General features: G+C 35.5%; 1 protein-coding gene across 1 annotated transcript in view; it reads right to left on the bottom strand.

The window, feature by feature from the left end:
• The window catches only part of LRRIQ3 (leucine rich repeats and IQ motif containing 3), a 230,072-nt gene that overhangs the window by 84,617 nt on the left and 124,272 nt on the right, over positions 1-21,183 (bottom strand). Inside the window, 1 exon segment of the mRNA XM_047868719.1 lies at positions 16,586-16,739. Within this exon segment, the coding sequence (XP_047724675.1) occupies positions 16,586-16,739 (154 nt within the window).

Here is a 21,183-nt window from a genome sequence, read left to right as displayed (position 1 = left end):
ACTGCTTAAGTAATCACCAAATGAGACAAGTTCATATGGTAGTGTAAAATTTATTTTCTCATTTTTCCTTAAATGTTTATTTATTTTGAGAAAGAGATAAAGAGAGAGCAAGGGAGGGGCAGAGAGAGAGGGAGAAAGAGAATCCCAAGCAGGCTCTGCACTGACAATGGGGCTTGATCCCACAAACCATGACATTATGACCTAAGCTTAAACCAAGAGTCATATGCTTAACCAACTGAGCCACCAAGGCCCTACTGTGGTGTAATATTTAATGATGGGCAACAAGACAGAATTTTCTAAAGAAAAAATACAACTTTTCCTTACTAGTAACATACATAGCTCAAGAGTCTATATTTCTATGTATATTTAACAATGTCCACATTTATCAAAAGAGGAGAAAGAACAACAAATAGGGTCTATCAACGTTTTACTGATGTTTAGGTTGCCCTTCTTTACCCTAAAGACCTTAGGCAAATTCAGCATTTTAGACACTTTATATGTCTTAAAATGGGGTTTAGAATCTGAGGAAGGGGTTATAGTCATAAAAAAACCCTCACCTCAATAAATTAATAGTATCCATATATATAATTATGTTTCTAAGTAAAGCATATTATAACCAACTTAAATATGCTTTATACATACATACTGCTAAACTGTCAAAGTTGATTCATTGGATAATTTAATTAATTCACTTGGATAATATTTTCTAAAACTAAGGTTTTAGCCTCCTGCAACTGGGAGTAATGTACTCATTTGGGGGTTTAGAGTATTAGTAAATGTTGCTTCACTTAAGCTTTTTGTTTTGTTTTGTTTTGTTTTACAATACTAACGACTAAAATGACTTTTTCAAATGCTGTATAATTATGCTCCTTCCTTTGAATACAACATATGTGCTAGGAACCACGGGGACTCTTTTGAGCAAAGGTGAATTATATACAAAATAGATTATATAAAATTTATGTATATATATCTGTATATGTATATATATGCATATATCTGTATGTGTATATATACATATACATATATGCATATATATATATATATATATATATATATATATACACAGAAAGCACTCAGTAAGTGCTTTCACTGACTGACCCGGGGTAGCTAGCCCAAAAGTTCTATAGCCCCATTACAAATTTCAGTCTGTCTGAGGTCACAGAGTATTCAGCACAACTTCTTTAACAACCTCAGTCCTACTGCTCTTACTGGAAATATTTCAGCCATGGTCCAGAGTTTATTTATGTGAGGTCCAAAATTCCTGTGGCTAAATAAAATGACTCAAAACTGTAGTCACCAAAACTTTCAAAGATACAAGCAGGCTTATTTTAGGTTCCTAAGGTATCAAAACAGGTATTGTCAGAATCCTTATATTTCATTTAATGAAGATTTAAATATAAAGAAATGTCTGCAATTTACTATGAGTACCTCTAGGCTATCCTGGTGACTATTGTCAGCAAACACCCTTGCTTAAATAGAATATCTCTAAAACTATCTTAAATAGATCAGAGAGCAGCAGTGTGATTCAATAGCTAATATTTTTTAAGTCACTGAACCTAAATTTGTTTTAAGAAAATTCAGTTATGTCTATTTCTAGATGAATCATAAATCACAAATTTTTGTCATTCAAAGCACAGACCAATATTGAAATACATTGAAATCGCCACTCTCTCTTACCTTGAACAAATAAAAATTCATTCTAAGTAAGTGGTAAAGAATGGTAATTTTATTGATTTTGTTATCTTTTTTTTTATTAGAAAAGGATGGACAGCTTGAAAAGTTCTGAATTATCAGTCTTTGTAAAGCAGAAATTTTTATGATGGTACATTTCACTGGATTTAAAAATGGTAATATTAACTTTCTTGTATGAGGAAGTAAATAGTTTCATGAACATTTTTATGCAAGTTTCAAACTGTTAAAATATGCTGGCTTGGATGAATTACCAAGTGTATTTCTCTTTTCAACTTTACACTTATCTTGTGAGTACAGCTGATATCCCTAGTGTCCAATCAGAGACAGGTTTTCATCCTGTTGTCCGGGAATGATGTGCACAATTCCTTTTGACACTGATGAAAGTGAATACATAAATCCATCCCACTTCAGTGAAAATTGACCCATAATTTTTTTTTACCCTGAAGAAAAATACAGTGATAAAGTTTAAAGATGGAAAAAATAGTTCAGCTTTTGAGGTGTACCATTAGTTAATGATACTTAGCAAATATTACATTTTGCCTTGAGGACAATGAGCTCCATATTGGTTTTTAGGTGCTCATGAATTCTCATAATCCTGGTTCTATGTGGTAGCAACAAACCTAAAAGTATGAATGATAGGTTTTCATATTTCAATGAATTCAAAAGTTAAAACTAAAAAGGAAAGACATGGTTTTTATATATTTTCTCCTACCACTACTCTCCACTAAGATGTTTCTTAAGAAATGAGTATATGCATTTCCTATAAAAGTATTTGATAGTTAACAATATACCCTATTTCCCACATAAAGACTACGCCCTGGTTTTGAAAAGTATGGATCTTGCATAAAACTCTAATATTGTCTTTGAACTAGTGTTTTCAAGATTTATCAGCATTCCTAAGATTTGGGGGAAAAAATTACTTGGCATAGTGAATCCAATCAGTTGCCCCTACGCCAAGTACCCAACTTCTAATTGTATCAAAAATAAAATGCTATAAAATGTTAAGGATATCCATTTTCATTTTCCTTAATAATCCATTAAAATTGACTCATAATTTATGTATATAATTTATTTTTAGTTTGTTTACATAATCAGCCTATAGCATTTCTGGAATAATGAATTTTATTATAATGACCACAGAAGTTCTAGTATAACAGGACTGGCAAGAAAATCTTTTTTTTTTTTTTACATAGTTCATAACTTTGTGTGATCTTTTTGCACTTTTTATTTTTTGACTTGCATCTTATTTTCATCTATCTTCTTACAATGATACCCTTATTTCTTCCTGCCCACATAGACAGAGTTCAATGATAAGCAAATTTGTTAGCTATTTTTTTCATAGTAGCACAGAATAATATTTTAAGGAAATAAACTAAAATGGCTCCATGAGTTATAAATTATGACTCAAAATAATATCAGTAGAGTTTAGATTATACTTGTTTTAAAAGCAACAGATAGTATTTTAAATCGGTATTTGTTAAGTGCCTCTTATATGCATATTGCTGTGCTAGGTAAAGGGTGACAAAAAAAATAAAACACAACCTGCCATAAAGTGATTTATATTCCTAAAGACATTCACATAAAAGTCACTTTCAAAAGAAGCAGTGTATAAGTAAATTTAAATAGAAACATACATAAGAAAAATATTAGTAAAAATATTGCAGCTAAATCAGAGAATCTGATTTCCCCTAATAATGAAAAAGACCAAATCTTGGTTCTGGGACATTATCAGGGACTTTATTCTTTTATTTGATGTTGCAAACTGAAGCGCAGAGGGAAACAGATAAAGAAGTACAATTCTGGGAATAATAGCATTCTTTAAAAAGAAGTAAAGAGATTCCAGGAAAGAGGTTTTGGCCTTGGTGCCAAGAATTTAAGGTTCTTGAAGAAAAAAAAGGCATTTTTGTGCCTACTTTGAGACAGAAACCTTCTGATGGCATATTGTAGAAAGAAGGAAATGTGCTGGAATGGAGGTGAATTAGGGGAAAGACACAAAACAATGCTTTCATATATTAGCTCTATCTATGGAAGAGACTTTGCCTTCAGTAAATGGCTAATTCATAACAGCCAAGATCAAACATAGTTAATTTTAATACTGGAATTTCTCACAATGTGCAGCAATGGTTCTGTTTTGAAGAAAAAGCTGCTGGTTAGGTATGCTGTGTTTCTACAATCACTCTTTCCCTCCTTTGGAGCTACTAAATCCCCAACATACAGACTCCACTCTCCTTCCAATTCTAGAGCCTAAGATAGGAGAAAATTAGCCTCTCTGGACCAATACTTAGAGTTCCCTTATTAATTTACCTTTGCTCATAGACTGATCCATAATTCTGGTAATTATTTTTTTATCTCCTCTTTCAGCCTTCATCACTCTATCTGCCTTTGCAATGTTTCTTAGTTCTAATTTGACATCTGCCTTGGGCCATTTCTCAAGCTTTCATTCTAGCAATCCAGTCTTTGATACTGGTTTTCTTCTTAAGCATTCTGTTAGCATAGTGTCTAGGCTTTGATACCTGAGGACAGACTTCACAAGTACCAGCTTTCAGTGACCAATTTCAACATTACTAAGCTTTTCATACCAGTTGGTCAACTGTTGGTAGCCATGTGACAGTGAATAGAGTTCACAGTACTCATTGGATGTGGGGCTACCTACCAAACTGACCCTTCTTTACCAGTTCCTAGAACCATAACCATTCTGTGTCTCCTGTACTGGTACAGTGGTCAAGTCCAAATTTTTTCTTAACCTAACCAGTTTTACTTTAATTAATGTACCTTTTCTGGTGAATACCAAGAAAAAAATGTAGAAGTTTCAATTTGAATGATGTTTTTAAAACTGTGAATGTCATCAGAAGAAGGTTGAGCTGATTGTAAAGCATCTTGAAGAAACTGGGAACATGAATTAGGCAGAAAATAGATGATGCTTAATTTACATAAGGAAAACATCAAGCAAGGAGACTGGAGAATGAACCAGCTGAAGTACACTGTTTATAATACAATAATGAGAAAAGAAAACATTGAAAAGATTGAATGAAATAAAATTCTAAAAGGCTCATCTACTACCAAAAGCTACAGCTTCTATTATGATCTTTCATTTTTCATCTGGAAACCTTCCTACATTTTCTTCTCATCTGTCTGTCATATTTCACTATCGGGAAAACTTCAGGCTGATGGGTATAAGATTTCATTCTTTACTCTCTTCTTTATATCATAAATTAAACAATTAAATAATCATCCTAATGTTTGGTCACCCACTATCCTATACAAAGTTTGAATAACAAATGTAACTTGTTAATTCTAAGTAATTTCACAGGTATAACTGCACATAAGATATTAAGTTGTACAGAGAGACTACTCCTTGCCAAATAATCATTTTCAGCACTCAAGTGAAAATTAAAATGTCCATTAACAGTCCTACCAAACTTTGCTTTCCACAATTCCTCTCATAAATCTCTTAGTATAGTTAGGATAGTTTCCTTTCCATTTCACACATCTGCCAAGCTAATTCTCACCTCCACAGCTTTGTTCATTATATTTTTTCAATGTTACCCTTGATCTTTTCTTTTTTGACATCCAATTTTTTATGTTTCACCACACATCTGATGCTTAATTACACACACATATTGGCCATGATTCTATTGCCTCATCTAAACAACACATTCCTAAAGAACAAACAAACAAACATAAAAACAAAAACAAATCTCTCCACTCTTCATTTCCCTATAGCTTGTTGAGGTGGGGGGGGGGGGGAGAAGCATTAAAGAACATTAAACTTGGAATTTAAAATCGAGCTTTAACACTCCTAAAAAGTATCTATATTAATATTTATATGTATACAATTGTTATGTATCTACTGCCTTTAAAGTATGCAGGCAAAGCTGATTTTATGATTATAAAGGTCATGAAATCTACACTACCCCATATGGTTTATCAGTGGGATATATCAAGTGTTCTACGAATGGAAAAATCATCAATTGTTTCTAAGGACTTTTAGTAGTCTTTCCATTTGTCAACTCTCAGAAAATTTCTCTCCATATCAGATTTTCTATCAAAACATGAATCTTAAAATTACAAATTTTCAAAAATTTGGAGGTAAATAATATATCATTTGTACACATGGGATGAGTTTGCATGTTGATTTTTAATTTGAGTATAATGATATAAAACACAAATTTTAGGATAATAGATTTCAATCTTAATTATAATGCAATAATCAAACTATACTATTGAAGATTCTTAGGACATTAGACTTTTTTCTTCAGTAACCTATTTTAATAACAAAAACTTTGCAATGCCAAAGTGATTATGTGGGATAGACCTACAGATCAACAGAATAGAGTCCAGAAATAAACCCCTGAATTTGGTTGATTGAGTTCTGACAAGAGGACCAAGATAATTCAATAGATGTATGAGGGTTTTTTTTATTATTATTATTTAAAAAAAAATGGTGCTGTACAACTGGATATTCACATATAAAGGATTTATGTTGGATTCCTAATTCACACTATATAAAAATTAACTCAAAGTGAATTGTAGGCCTAATATAACAGCTAAAATTATTAAATTCTTACGAAAAAATATAGAAATAAACCTTTAAGACTTTGGTTTAGATAACTGTTTCTTAGGTATGATATTCAAAATATAAGTGATTGAGGAAAAAAAAAGAGATGAATTGGATTTTATCAAAATTAAAAGCTTTGATGTTTCAAAGGATACCATTGAAAAAGTCAGACAACCTATATAATGGGAAAATATTTTCAAGTCATATATGTTATGAGATTTGTATCGAGAATATATAAGGAAAAAAAGAATATATAAGGAATTCTTAGAACTCAACAATAAAAAGAACCTATTTATTATAAAATGATGAAAGTAGTTGAATAGTTCTCCAAAGAAGATATACAAATGACCAATAAATACAAGAGAAGATCCTCAGCATCATTAGTTATTGGGAAATGCAAGTTAAAACCACAGTGAAGGACCACTTCATACCCACCAGGCTGGTTATAATAAAAAAAAAGACAGATAATAACAAGTGTTGGTGAGGATTTGGAGAAATTAGAACTCTCATACATTGATGATATGAATACAAAATGGTGCAGTTGCTGCAGAAATAAACAGTTTGGTACTTCCTCAAAAAGTAAAACACAGAATTACCTAATCTTCCTGTAACTCCACTGCTAGGTACATGCCCAATAAAACTGAGAAGTATGTCCACCCAAATATTCCCATATGGATGTTCACAGCTGCACTATTAATAATAGCTATAAACTGGAAGCAACACAATTAGTGAATAGATTACAAAATGTGGCATAATCATATAATATTATTCAGCCATAAATATGAATGAAATACTGATACATGTTACAACATGGATAAATCTTGGAAAAATTATGCTAAGTGAAAGAAGCCAGAGACAAAAGATCACATATTTTATTATTCAATCTATATTAAATGCCCAAATAAGCAAATTCATAGAGATAGAAAATAGATTAATGGTTTCCAGGGCCCATAAGGACTACTGCTAATGGTATGGGATTTCTTTTGGGGTTATGAAAATGTTCTGGAATTAATAATAGTAATGATAGCAAAAGTCTGTAAATAAATATACTAAAAACCACTGAATCGAATACTTTAAAAGGATTAACTTTGTCTTATGCCAATTATGTCTCACTAGAGATATTATAAAAAAAACATTGTCGAGTTGACAACGTAGTTTCAGTAGTGCTTGTCAGAGTTATAATGAAATGTCAAAGATGTGAAGTGTCCAAAATAATTAATATAATGAAAAGAGATTGAGAAAAATCATTAAAAATTTTCAGGTGATTTTAGGATTCAAGGTTTTTGTTTGTGTTAATGTTTATTTATTTTTGAGAGAGAGAGAGACAGAGTGTGAGTGGAGGAGGGGCAGAGAGAGAAGGAAATCCACAATCTGAAGCAGGCTCCAGGCTCTGAACTGTAAGCACAGAGCCCGACGTGGGGCTTGAATTCACTAACTGTGAGATCATGACCTGAGCCGAAGTCAAAAGCTTAACCTATTGAGCCACCCAGGCACCCCAGGATTCAAGTTTTTAAAAAAATTGTAACCTTTTTTTAGTGTTAATAATAACTCAACAATGTAAGCAAAAAGCCAAATAAATACACAAGTTAATTTTTTAGCATTTGACAAAATCGAAGCAGAAAATAACTGAAGTGTGCAAAACAACACATTTATCATCAGCTAACTATCCAGAACTTTCATTTGAAATTATTAACAAGATTTTAATATATTTCCCTCTTTTTGAATCCTTACTATGTATTATTTAGCAGTATCTATGGAGTCATAAAACATAAAAGTTTCAAGCTAGATTGCTTAAAACAGAAACAAGAATCTACAAAAATATACATTTAAAAAAAACTGGGATATAATGCAATATCATGTAAAAAAAATACTGACAATTATTAGACAATTGATGTTCCCTAAAAGACAGACTATTGCCAAATCTCAAAACCAATATAAAACATATAGACTGTTCATGGTAGTGGTAGGAAGAAGAAACACTGTGTTTCATACCTTAAATTTTAAAATCAATGTATAAAATAAAATAGATTTGCGATTTAAAATACACTTTTTTCAAAAAAAAAAAAAGGAAGATGGTTACTAGGTCAAAGGAAACCGCTGCTAGTTATTAAATAATAGAAAGAAAATATGGAGAGTCAAAACATCCACATCCAGGATTGAAAGAATATAAATTTGGATCAATTCTGAAATTCAGAAAAGACAGATGAAATATTTTTTATTAACTCTTTGAAAAACAGGAAGGATTTATCAAGAAAATTATAATTTATCAGGTCAAAATTTAAAAGAAGGCAGGATCCCAGAAAGATAAGCCCCAACACTCAAAACTGCTTTTGTTCTGAGAATATCTGTAGATCAGGAAGAAACAATTTATAAACTAAACTACACATCTGATGGCTCAAAAGGTCAGGAATCAAAATTCCAAGCCTATGCCCACCTAAGGAGAGGATACTGCTGATATTCAAAATCAAAAGGGTACACCATGAGATATAAGCGAACAGCCCTAAACTAAAATAAAACCTGGATAATCCATAAAATCTCAAGTTTTGCTCTTTCAGGTGGAATGATATTGATGGCAATCCTTAGTTCCTGGTGAGAGCAAATGAAAATAATTGAAGGAAAAAAACGTAAGCCAGTTTCCTGCTTGGTATAAAATTAGGCTTCCCCTTTGAGTTAGTTGCCCAAAAAGATTGAGAAACTCTGAATAATGAAGAGAGCTATGCTGAAGAGTGCCAGGTAGATTTCTTGCCTCTCCATGAAATAATTCAGGCAGAAATACTCATTTTGGTCCTTGGAAGTGTGGACACATGTCTTTTTACACAGAGCAAAAGATTACTGCCAAACTGTATATTTTTAAAAAAGGGAGTCAATGACTATATTCTCAGTGTTCCTAACTAATTCTAGAGGGTAGGGTAGCATGCATATATGTTATGATTATGCATACAGATGGAGTTATGATTATGAAAAATATAATTTTAAATAATAGAAAAGATTGACACCTCATTGAGGAATATTAATAATAAACTTTTATTTACATTTGTATTTATATTTGTCCTATGACTCCTAGGAGATTATCTATTGTATATTATTGATATTAAATCCCTCATGTATGGAAATGGGACAAACAGAACTGATATCTCTAAGCAGATGTTAAAATATGCCAATAAAGTTACCATCTGGCATAATTTATAAGGGCCTCATTACAACTCTTTCTTAATTTCTATCTCTCTTCGCTTTAAATTATTTAATTTTCCTTTACTCAACTCAATGCACAAAGTATTTGTTGAGCAATACTATCAGCACTTAATAATTTCTCTCTTTACCTTTTCCAGATGTACTATGATATTTGGTGAATCTCTGCTTGTTTCTCTTTTTCCTACTGACCTTGGCAATTCCCAAAGTTCTCACTTCAGATTATGTATTATACTAGTAGTGCTCATTTGCTGCTTTTTAAAATTAATTCTGCAATTCCTTGGTTTCAAATCTTTCCTACCTATATCTATGGCACTAAGCATAATAATAAATGGTCACAGGTTGGTTTTTCCAGAAATGAGATACCAAGACAGAGTTAAGTGTGCAAAACTTTCATTGGGAGGTAACACCTGTTAAGGGAAAATGGAGGAAGTAGATTAATCAGAAAAGTCAAACTTTCTGCCAACCACCCTGGAGCTCCAGAGCAAAGTCTGTCTGAAAGTCTCACATTGAGCAGAAATGACCAGGTGCTTGCAACCATGCCTTACTCAATAATTGCCTGGAGTTTGCCTAAAGAAAATAGTGTGACCTCAACTTGAAAGCAGAGGTGGGCTCTGAAAGAAACTAAATGCTGAAGCTCTCAGCTAATGACACTTCTTGCATCTGAGCAACCACAAATGGTAATATTATCCTTGTATGTTTCTGTCCTAATCTTATTCATTTACTTCCAAGTCTTCTCTCTTTAGTCCCAATAAAATCTTGATTACAGGAGACGTTTTATTTACTTTATTTTTGTCAGTGATGAGCAGAGAATCTGATACTTAAAAGCACACAACAAATACCTGCAAAACTATTAAATGGCTAAATTTCGCCCCTTAAGTACTGATGAGGTCATTAAGCTATGGTGTCACTTTTAAGCCATCATTATTACTTCTTTGGACCCCAAAAGAGGGCTGAATTAAGCTTAAGTTAAATTACCCTTACCCTTAGGCAGCCCTAGTATATGCCCTTATATACTCTTCTAATATCTCATAATTCCACTTACCACTAAAAGCCGCTATTTCCCAGAAGTCTTGATACTCAGGACAACTCTGTCTCCTTTGGTGAGACCCATTAAATGTAGGCAATTGACTTCCTGGATTCGAATTTGTATACTCCTCTCCTCTCAGTTCCACACTTGGTTCCACAATTGGTCCCTATCCAGTGAATTTTTCCTAGTTCTTCCCTCTCTCCTTACAAGTTCCAGCATAGCACTTGCTTGATTACCATTTTTAAGGCTTTAGAGTTTGTTTTAGTACTAAGGATGTTGTAAATATTCAAAAAAGACCCATTGGAAATAAACTGAATTGCTGATAGAACCCTAAAATGACAGATAATAACAAAGGGCAATTTGTAAACAATGTCATCACAAAGCTTGTTAGAATTACACAAATTGCAACATTTCGGAAACACATTGAAAATAAAGGCCGGGTGCCTGGGTGGCTCGGTCTGTTAAGCATCAGACTTCAGCTCAGGTCATGGTCTTGCGGTTTGTGGGTTTGAGCCCCATGTTGCGCTCTGTGCTGATGCTCAGAGCTGGAGCCTGCTTTGGATTCTGTATCTCCCTCTCTCTGCCTTTCCCCTACTCGCGCTCTGTCTCTCTCTCTCTCTCTCAAAAATAAACATTAAAAAAAAATGTCAGTTTCCAGTATAAGAAAGCATTCTTATTATACAAAACAATGAAATTTAAAAATAAAATATCTACCCGTAAGTTTCTTTTTAACCCTCCACATAATTAAAACAAGGTGACCAAAATCACATCTCCTGAATCTGATATAAGATCAACCCTCTCTGTATTGTCTTAGTATCACTTACTGTTAAACAAGACAGAGAGGGAAAAACTAAATTCAATATTTCTTGGCTTGTAATATGGAGATGATTATTCTCTTTCCCTACCCTCAGACTGACCTTAACTTAAAGTAGGTGCATGTGCACGTGTGTTGTGCACGCATTGAACACACACACACACACACACACACACACAATCCTCAAATATCATTAGTTACTTGGATTTATAAAATCAGGGCAAACTCACACTGCCATGCAAGCTGTGCTCTGTACAATCTCAGGGAATATCCTCTATATAGAGTCTGATGTAAATGTACTTGTACACTGTACAGAAGCCCTGCTTAAAGTGAACCCTTCTCTTTTTCTTACTCACATAGGCCATGTGATAAATCATCTCACCTTTGTAATAGTAAAAAGGGAGCTACAGCTCACCAAAGATATACATCTAGATGGCAGGTAAACTTATGAAAATATGTTCAGCACCATATGTCATTAGGGAATTGCAAATTAAAGCAATAAGACATTAGTAAATATCCATTAGAATAGCCAAAATCTAGAACACTGATACCACCAAATGCTAGAAATACAGGGAGCAACAGAACTCTCATTTATTGCTAGTAGGGATGCAAAATGGTATAACCACGTTGGAAGACAGTTTGGCAGCTTTTTTACAAAACTAAATATACTCTTACCATATGATCCAGTAATCATGCTCCCTTGTATTTACCTAAGCAACCTGAAAATTTATGTCCACACAAAATCTGCACATGGATGATTATAGAAACTTTGTTCATAACTGCCAAAACTTGGAAGCAACCAAGATGTCCTTCAATAGGTGAATGGATAAGCTGTAATACATCCAGACAATGAAATATTGTTCACTGCTAAAAGGAAATGAGTTATTAAGCCATGAAGAGATGAAGCAATCTTAAATGCATATTGCTAAGTGTTAGAAGCCAATCTGAAAAGTCTCTGTGTATCTTTAGGAAAATGTATTTAATAATGGAACAGGCTCATAGGAGGACTGTATTTGAAAACATTTTGTTCTATTTTGTTTTACAAAAATAGTGTTCAATATGGCATGTATATAGCTCCATCAGTATTAGTTACGAGAAAAATAAATTTTTGGAATCAAGGAAAAAAAATCAATAAAAATAGTCTAAAATTCAACCAAAACAGCATTTCTAAAGCAAATTTTACTTTAGTATAGACGGCTGCCATATTAGATTACTTCCAATGTTTCCAGGAACCATACAGTGTCACAAAGGAATATGAAATATGAACAGTCAATGTATTAAAAGTGGTTCTTTAAATTCTTTTTAATGTTTATTTATTTTTTGACAGAAAGAGAGAGACAGAGCATGAGCGGGGGAGGGGCAGAGAGAGAGAGTGAGACACAGAATCTGAAGCAGGCTCCAGGCTCTGAGCTATCAGCACAGAACCCAACGTGGGGCTCGAACCCACAGACCACGAGATCATGACCTGAGCTGAAGTCGGATGCTCAACCGACTGAGCCACCCAGGCGCCCCTAAAAGTGATTCTAAGTAAGAGATCCCTTCCAGGGAAACTGGGTTGGATTGCCTTATTGATCCTTCTCCTCATTGTGTTCCTAATTAGGAAGAATATATGCACCCACTCCAGAAAATGAGTGAAGACAAAGGGTATGACATTCCAAACTTCATGCTTCAAGAAGGCAAGGTGTTATTCAAGTTCTAAGAAAAAACAATTAGATCATGTATCTAGGTGGTAGGCTGTCAAAGATCGGTATCTACAAGATAGACTTGTTCCTACTTTCCATGAAGTTGGAAGAGTTAAGGTTCCTGGCCATCACTCTTTTTTACGTTTTAGATGTTTTTCCTCCTTCCTAACAACATATGACTAAACCACTTAAGGAAGCTTCAGATGTGAAGGTGCGGGAGCAGGAGGAAAGGAAGCAACTAGGCTGCCTCTGAGATAAATATGTAGCAAATCGCTTTCCTCTCCTCTGAATCTCTTTCCTTTTGGCTACAATGGGTGTGACTTTCTTTCATATTATAGCTATTCTAAAATTCATGTTTGCAATATAGGAAATAAGAGAAATAATACCACAAAGCCAACAAAGCATAAATAATGAAGAATACCTCATACTCTAGCCCAGGTTACTAAAGTTTTGCAATGGAATTTCAGGCAAATCCAGTTAGGAACTGTTTTGTTCGGGGCACCTGGGTGGCTCATTCACTTAAGTGTCCAACTCTTGATTTCAGCTCAGGTCATGAACTCACAGTTCCTGAGGTCGAGCCCCACTTTGAGCCCCACATCCTAACAAGCCCCTTGAAGAGCCCCATGTCAGGCTCTGCACTGAAAGCATGGAGTCTTTTTGGGATTCTCTCTCTTCCTCTCTGTCTGCCCCTCACCCTTCTCTCTCTCTCTCTCTCTGTCTCTCTCTCTCTCTCTCTCTCTCTCTCTCTCAAAATAAATAAATAAGCATTAAAAAAAAGAAACTGCTCTGTTTGCTATTACTCCCTATACATACATTTTCAGTAACCTAATTCAGTTACCTCAGTAACCTTTGAGGAAAAGGGTTGACTATGCCAAAGGAAATTTCAAACATTTTTGGGTGTCCCAGCAAAATCCATCACAATAGGATCTAAATTTCCCTAAAATCCATTATAATAATATGTTTCCCTAAAACTTGATCTCATTGACCACCATAGGTCTGTATTTCTGTCGGCCAATTCTTCAAGAGGAACGACCACCTTTTGACTGTGAGCCATCGATAAATAATGTCTCTAGCAATTGTTCCAGAACCTCAATTTCCTCTGATCCACTTTTTTTTTTTTTAATCAGAGTCCTTACTCATGAATCCTGGCTTTTGGTTCTATATCTCCTTTAACAGCTTAAGTGTGCACCTTAAATGCTGGCTTTGCAGCATAGCATTTCCTAAATAAATGTAACTTGAACTCACTCTTCTAGCTCTCTCCATTTTAGGTTACCATGAATACAGGAAGTTTTATGCTTTTTGGACCAAGCACATTTCAGCCTCAAACAGAAGAAAAACAGACATTAGTTACTTATCTAATTACTAAAACTTGAATTCCACTCTTGACTGATCCTTTCCATTATTCTGCTCACAGCATTTTTTTTAAAATGAACTCCCAGTATTAAATACTGTTATTTTATTACCTCCTCTCTTTTCCCTACTTCTTAATCTTTTTAATGTTTCTTGGATCCTAGGTTCTCTTAAGCACTCTATGGCATCACTTGTTCTTACTATAGTTTCTACTTGACCAATTGCCAAGTCACTAATGACCAGATACAAAAATAACAGAAGAATAGTACACCACATAAGTGAGCTGAAGAGACTACAAAAGAAGCCACCAGAAGATGGAACAACAATTTTACACAGAAGAAGTAAAGATTCAAAGATGAATCTTATGATTAAGGATCATTTCAATTGCTCTAAGAAATTGAGCTGAAGACAACTTCTATAAGGTCTTATGAATAGTAGCTATAAACAGTGCAAAATCATCAGACAATGTACAGATTTATAGACTATGAAAGAATAGTTCTTAATAACATTAATTGTGATGTGGTTAGCAAAATTATCAATAATATTAACAGCTTTAGAAAACTCCTTATAATGAATATATATCCCCAAATTTCTTAACATTTAAAATACTTCCAAAGACCTGACAATGATATATTCTATGTAACTTCACAGATATTAAATAAAATACCTCTACAATATGAATATTTAATTCCTGTTTATGCACATAGTCATTTGCCATAATACAATACATATCCATGTATGTATATTAGATTTTGCATATGGATATATGACTATGTGTATATACATATATCTGTACATGAGTGTGCAAGTACTTTATAAATATATATCCAAATTGGTTATATACAACATTCAGTGAAAGTCTCCTCTGCATAAAGCACATAAAAAAGCATGTGACATGCCTGAAACCAGTGAGTTTATATTCTATATAGAGGGCCAAAAGACACTTCGTATGAACTTTATACTTTTATAAAGCACCTCATCTAGAGCAAATGAATATAGTAGGCACTGTGTGCTACTGAGGAAAAAGTTTTGAATAGGATATACTGGCCTTTTAAATCTATATTTTTATTCAATGGATAATTTCTGTGGGTTTTAAGGGCTTGAAGATATTCCTCTGCTACTTCTAAAACACATGTCCTCAATAACACTGAAATCAGACAAATGACAGTCTGCACCTTTTGTAGTCTTTTCTAATCATGTTAATAAAATGGAAATATTTATAGTGCAAGTTACTTAAAAACAGGTCTACATGTGAACGGGTTTATTTATCACAAACAGTGCATTACACATTATTATAAGTTTGATCTAGTAATTATACTAGAATGTCAAGTCTTCATTTCTACCATTATTTAATGTCAAAGAAAAAAAACTTATAAAGATAAAAAAAAGGGGCGCCTGGGTGGTGCAGTCGGTTAAGCGTCCGACTTCAGCCAGGTCACGATCTCGCGGTCCGTGAGTTCGAGCCCCGCGTCGGGCTCTGGGCTGATGGCTCGGAGCCTGGATCCTGTTTCCGATTCTGTGTCTCCCTCTCTCTCTGCCCCTCCCCCGTTCATGCTCTGTCTCTCTCTGTCCCAAAATAAATAAAAAACGTTGAAAAAAAATTAAAAAAAAAAAAAGTTTGTGCTTTTTTGCACAGACTCTGGTGTCAGAAGACCTGGAGTTAAGTCTTAGCAATGTCACTCAAATGTATGGCTTTTGGTAAGTTAGTTAACCTGTAAAAGCCTTAGTTTTCCTCTTTATAAAAATGACATGAAAACACCTATCTTACAGTGCTGTGGAGAATAAATTACAGAACACATGCAAAATATCTAGCAGAGCACCTGACAGCAGTAGGCAGTCAATAAATAAGTTTCTATTTCCGATGTGTCCTCAAAGCAAGACATAATTTATCATAAAACACTGAATGAATATTATACTACATATAGTATCATTAGTTTTCAATAAACTAAATATTTCTTTGTTTTCAACTGCTATGAAGATATTTTACATTACTATTAATAACTACTTGCAATAGGTGATATGAGAAAATATATATGCAAGGCATAAAATTACAAAATGGTTGTGGTAAGAATAATGTACCACAAAATTATATTTGTACTTTGTTATCATATGACTTTTCTTACATCAAGAAAACCTCAAGCAGAATATTAACAATATAATGAGAATATTTAAAAGGGAATGAAGAAACTTTTACTATTGATACATAAATTACAACTATAGTATCTTAAATAAAAATATTTAAAGGTAAGTAATAAACTAACCATACTTACATGTTTCCAATGTGCAAGTTTTCCTGTTCTATTAGTTTCAGGCTGAAGAAAGAGATGCTTAAAGAGACTGTCTTCATATCCTTTAGGTATAAAAGTCCACTTTGTTTCACATTTACCAATAAATTTCTCCTGATGCTTTTTATGCAACAAGGGGCTGAATATAAAAGTGGGTTGGGGGGCGGGGGGCGGGGAGGAAATTGTCATTTAGTTTTTTTGCCATTAAAAAAAAAGAAAGAAAACTACTTATGAATTCACTTACATCTTTAGAAAACATGCTGCTAAATTTAATGTAATATTTGTTTTCATATTAATACTACATAAAAAACTACTTAGGCACTAAAGTTTACTCATCATCATTCATCAAGGGATGAATGGGTGCTGAGAAATCTCTGGTGATATGGATCCACAAACAGTTCTGTACTCATGTCTGGCTATGTATTTTATAATATAATGGCAAGGAGAACATGACAAAGTTATCTACAGAAATATAAGGTAACCATTATGAACTCTTTTTATTATTCTTCTCCAGTAAAGAAGTAACTCTATCTCCATCTATAAAAATTACTCTAGAGCAGTACTGTCCAACATAATACAATGTATGCCATCAAATAATTTTAAGTTTTCTATTAGTCACAGTAAAAAATGTAAAAGAAAAAGAGGAGATTAATTTTAATTTTGTTTAAACCAATATGTGTTATAAACACATCCAGACACATCATAGTAAAATAGTAGAAATGCAAAAACAAAGGAAAAAAAAACACAAAAGGGAAAATCCTGAAAACAGCAGAAGAAAAAGGACTAGTCATGCACAAGGGAACCTGAATAAGATTAACTGCTGACTTCTCAGCAGAAACAATTGAGGTCAACAAGCACTACTATGACACAAAGTACTAAAGACAGGAGGAAAAAATCTTTCAAACAAGAATTTTATATACATATAAATGTATTCATACATATGTAAATATAAGTGACAGATGTCATTCTTGACTTTGTTCTCCCACGCAAGAACGACTAACAACTATTCATGGACAAAACACCATTGAGAAAATCCTAGAACAAAAGGAAAAGCTGAATCACATCTCCCAATATACCACAAAGACCACGACAGAATGCATTAGAAAGGTAAAAGGAGTGGCTATATGTGAACAGCAATCCTTTTCCTTTAGACCAGTGCAGCACCACACTGAAGGTCTCCCCTGAGCCTATAGCTCTTTCTGTGGGTAAGAGAGCCCAGGGGTAACATCCAGCCCCTGTAGTGTTTGTGGGTCACTTTGTGGAAGCCCCTACTCTGGTCTTACCCTATGGGGATTACAGGGGAGTCTGTGGTGCTCAACTACTGGGAATCTGATTGTGACAAAGCAGGGTGGGACCAGCACTGTAATCCTGGCAGACTGAATTCCTACCTGCAGAGCCCAAATGGTAGTCCCAAACAATGTTTGCTCATTTGCAGAATCAAGTCAGTGGCACAATATGATCAAGGACCTGGCAGGGTACAGGTTTGCCTCATTTAGGCAGTCAGTCAGACAAGGAGGTTTGCCGGCCCTGGAGGCTGGTACGCTCATGCCAAAGAGCTAAGTCATAGCCCCACCACTTTAGAGCATGGCTCCTGGCATCATCTGGCAGTAAGGGAACACTAGCAATGCTCAAGCTGAGAGGTATATGAGCAGAGCTGATCACCCCCAGAGTAAATGTAGCACCCAGTATAGATAGTTTCCCTGCTTTGCCCAATTAAGGGAGTTAATTCATAGCTTCTCTACTGCTCACTGTAGTTCCTGGCCTCTCCCAATGGGAAAGCCTATTTAGAAAAATTGAGGAGTTATCTAAGGTGGGTCCACGCACAGGAGAGCAGTCATAACCCACATGCTGCAAAGCATGATTCCTGCCCCCCCCACCCCGACAGGAAGGGATGGTGAGAATACTCAGAAGCCTCTTTGTGACCTAGCAAAAACAAGGGGCAGGCAGGTAATGCTGACTGACCCCTGAGGAAAGTGAGTAGTCCTGTTCAGCCAGGGAACTTGCAGTGTGGGGCAGTTTGGGGCCACAAAGAGCCTTACTTCTTTGGAGCTGCTTCTCCCACTACACCTGGGCAAGGAAATTAATTTCTGGTACCACTCATTGCTGAATACAGGCTTCAGCCTGTCCAACCACAGAATCTTACCAGAGCACACAAGAAGCTGTGTAGCCCACCCCATAGCTTTACTTATAGTGGAACCCCATAGCTTTACTTATAGTGGAACATGAATAGAGAATACAGCTCATGACTTTCCTTGTCTGCGGAGCAAAACTGGAAGCCTCACCTGACTAGGATATTCACTCACACTCTTGCCTGATTCAGATCCCCAAATAACGAGATGGGCAGGTCCTGACTCCTATTCTACTGTCCTGCTAGGGCAGAGAAACTAATTCAAACTACTGCAGAGTATACTACCAAATCCCAACCAACTAGTAAATCTAACCAGAGCCTGATCCAGGCAACCACAGAGCCTACACTACAATCTCACTTGGGCAGGAAACAAACCCAGCAGTTCTGTCTAGCTCTTCTAAGCCAGTGGTACACCCTCAGAGCTAGAATAGTTGCCTCCCCCAAAATAGACCCTAAAAGCAGTCACCACACCCAGTCCAGCTGTCTAGGGACAGTCCAACGACATTATCAGCAGTCATATCCAGACACCCAGTCTGAGCTGTCTAGGGAAGTTTCTCTGTCAAAGTGAATCTATAAAGTCTGGAAAAGGAGACTGTTTAACCAAACGTGCAGATACCAACGTAAGGAATGAAAGATGACAAAAATCAAGTAAATATAACACCACCACAGAAACTAGCAAAGCTCCAATAACTGGCCCTAAAGAAATTGGGATCTATGACCTGTCAGACAAACCATTCTGAGTTATCCTCTTGAATAGCTTTTAAATGGTATACATGCAGACTCACTCACCCCAGGGCACAATGCAGAAGTGGTCCTTTGGAAACCGCCCAGACTCCTGGTGGAAGAGACTCATTTCCTAATTCTAAAACACTGGGTCTGAGGGGCAGGGACCTATTGGATTACTCTCCAGTATCAGAGGCTAGTGGATGACCTTTTCCTGCACGCCCCCTCCCTTGCTAAAGCTGAAAGATGCCATCTTTCCCCAACCCCCTTTCCTGTGATGTCACCCTTAATGCTTCTTTCCTTTCCTTTTTCTTCTTTTCTATTTCTTTCCTTTTTTTGGTGGATGCCATCTTTGTACCTTCTTTCTACTGCATTCCAGAACACCAGTATATCCCAGAGGGCAGCTTCTACACATATCTGGTGCTCCAGTTTTTATATCTAGTGACATGGTTTTTATAGCTGCCACCTAATGGATGTCCTTTGATCACCTGGCTATGGAGATAAAGGTGGACCTGAGTTCTTAGGTCCCATGAGACTATAACAATTGAAGAGAAAGTTCTTGGCAGACTACAAATCCCAGGGCATTGAACAGATAGCACACTGAAACACACTGCCCATCTTTCTAAACAAGAGGCTATTTCCTTTTCCAGGAGATTTGGCCTGAGGGGCAGGTTTCTGGTTTAGCACAATTATAGGAACGTCTTTAGAAGTCCTGAGAGAATTAAGGGCAGTGGATATAATCTTTGCACTCTCCCTCTGCTTTAGTTCAGTTAGCTTTAGTTTAGTTAGTTTAGTTTGGTTAGTTTAGTTAGTTTAGTTAGTATCTTCCAGAAAGGAGCATATACCCTTTTCTGGTGCCCTAATTTTTGCAGTTGCTTTCAGGAGGCATCTCTATATTGACTGGTTCTCATAACCTGTAGGGCTTATACTCATGGGTCCCACAGGAATGTAACAAATGGAGTAAAAGCTCTTAAACAGTACCACACCCAGATCACAGCACAAAGCAACAGATACAGGAGTTCAATCTTTCTGTTAAAGAGACCTATTAGCTTCAGGCTATATAGATTCAGCCTGAAGGGCAGTCTTCAAATTAAAGACAATTTAAGGATTGACTGTAAACATTTCCTGAGACCTGGAGGAAGGATACCAACTTCATGCCCACTCCCTCCACCATGCTCTACCAGAGCACTAGCATCTCTCAAAGTAAGCTTTCATACAAGTCCCTTATCCCTTGATGCCTTGGTTTCTATGGCTGCTGCCCAGGGGACACCCTTTGATCACCAGGATCTGGTGGCTGGGGGTTGGGAGACAAGCTTGTATTCCTGGGTCTCAAGAGACTATAACAATCAGAGAGACAATTCTTGGCAGATTAGAATCCACAGAACACTACACATATAACAGACAGAAACACATCCCCAGACTTTTTGTAAAAGAGACTTACTTGCTAGTCATGGAGTTTCAGACATAAGGGCAGATTGTAGGCTTGGCACACATCTAAAGGCCATGGAAGCTCTCTCAGGGAATACAGGTTAGGTATGCCATCTTTGCCTTCTCCCTCTGACTCACTACAACTTACATGTATCTCCCAGAAAGGAACTTGTATATTCATCTAGAGTCAATATTGTTGCCATTGCTACCAGGGAATATTGCCAGATCACCAGGCTCAAGGGCTTAGCAGAACTTACGATTGCAGTACATAGTATAGTATATATTTGCGTTCTTTAAAAGCTAC

The sequence above is a fragment of the Prionailurus viverrinus genome, chromosome C1 (assembly GCF_022837055.1).
Source record: "Prionailurus viverrinus isolate Anna chromosome C1, UM_Priviv_1.0, whole genome shotgun sequence".
NCBI classification, from domain to species: Eukaryota; Metazoa; Chordata; class Mammalia; order Carnivora; family Felidae; genus Prionailurus; species Prionailurus viverrinus.
The sequence above is the reverse complement of the archived record's forward strand: the minus strand, read 5'-3'. Positions and strand labels throughout refer to the sequence as shown.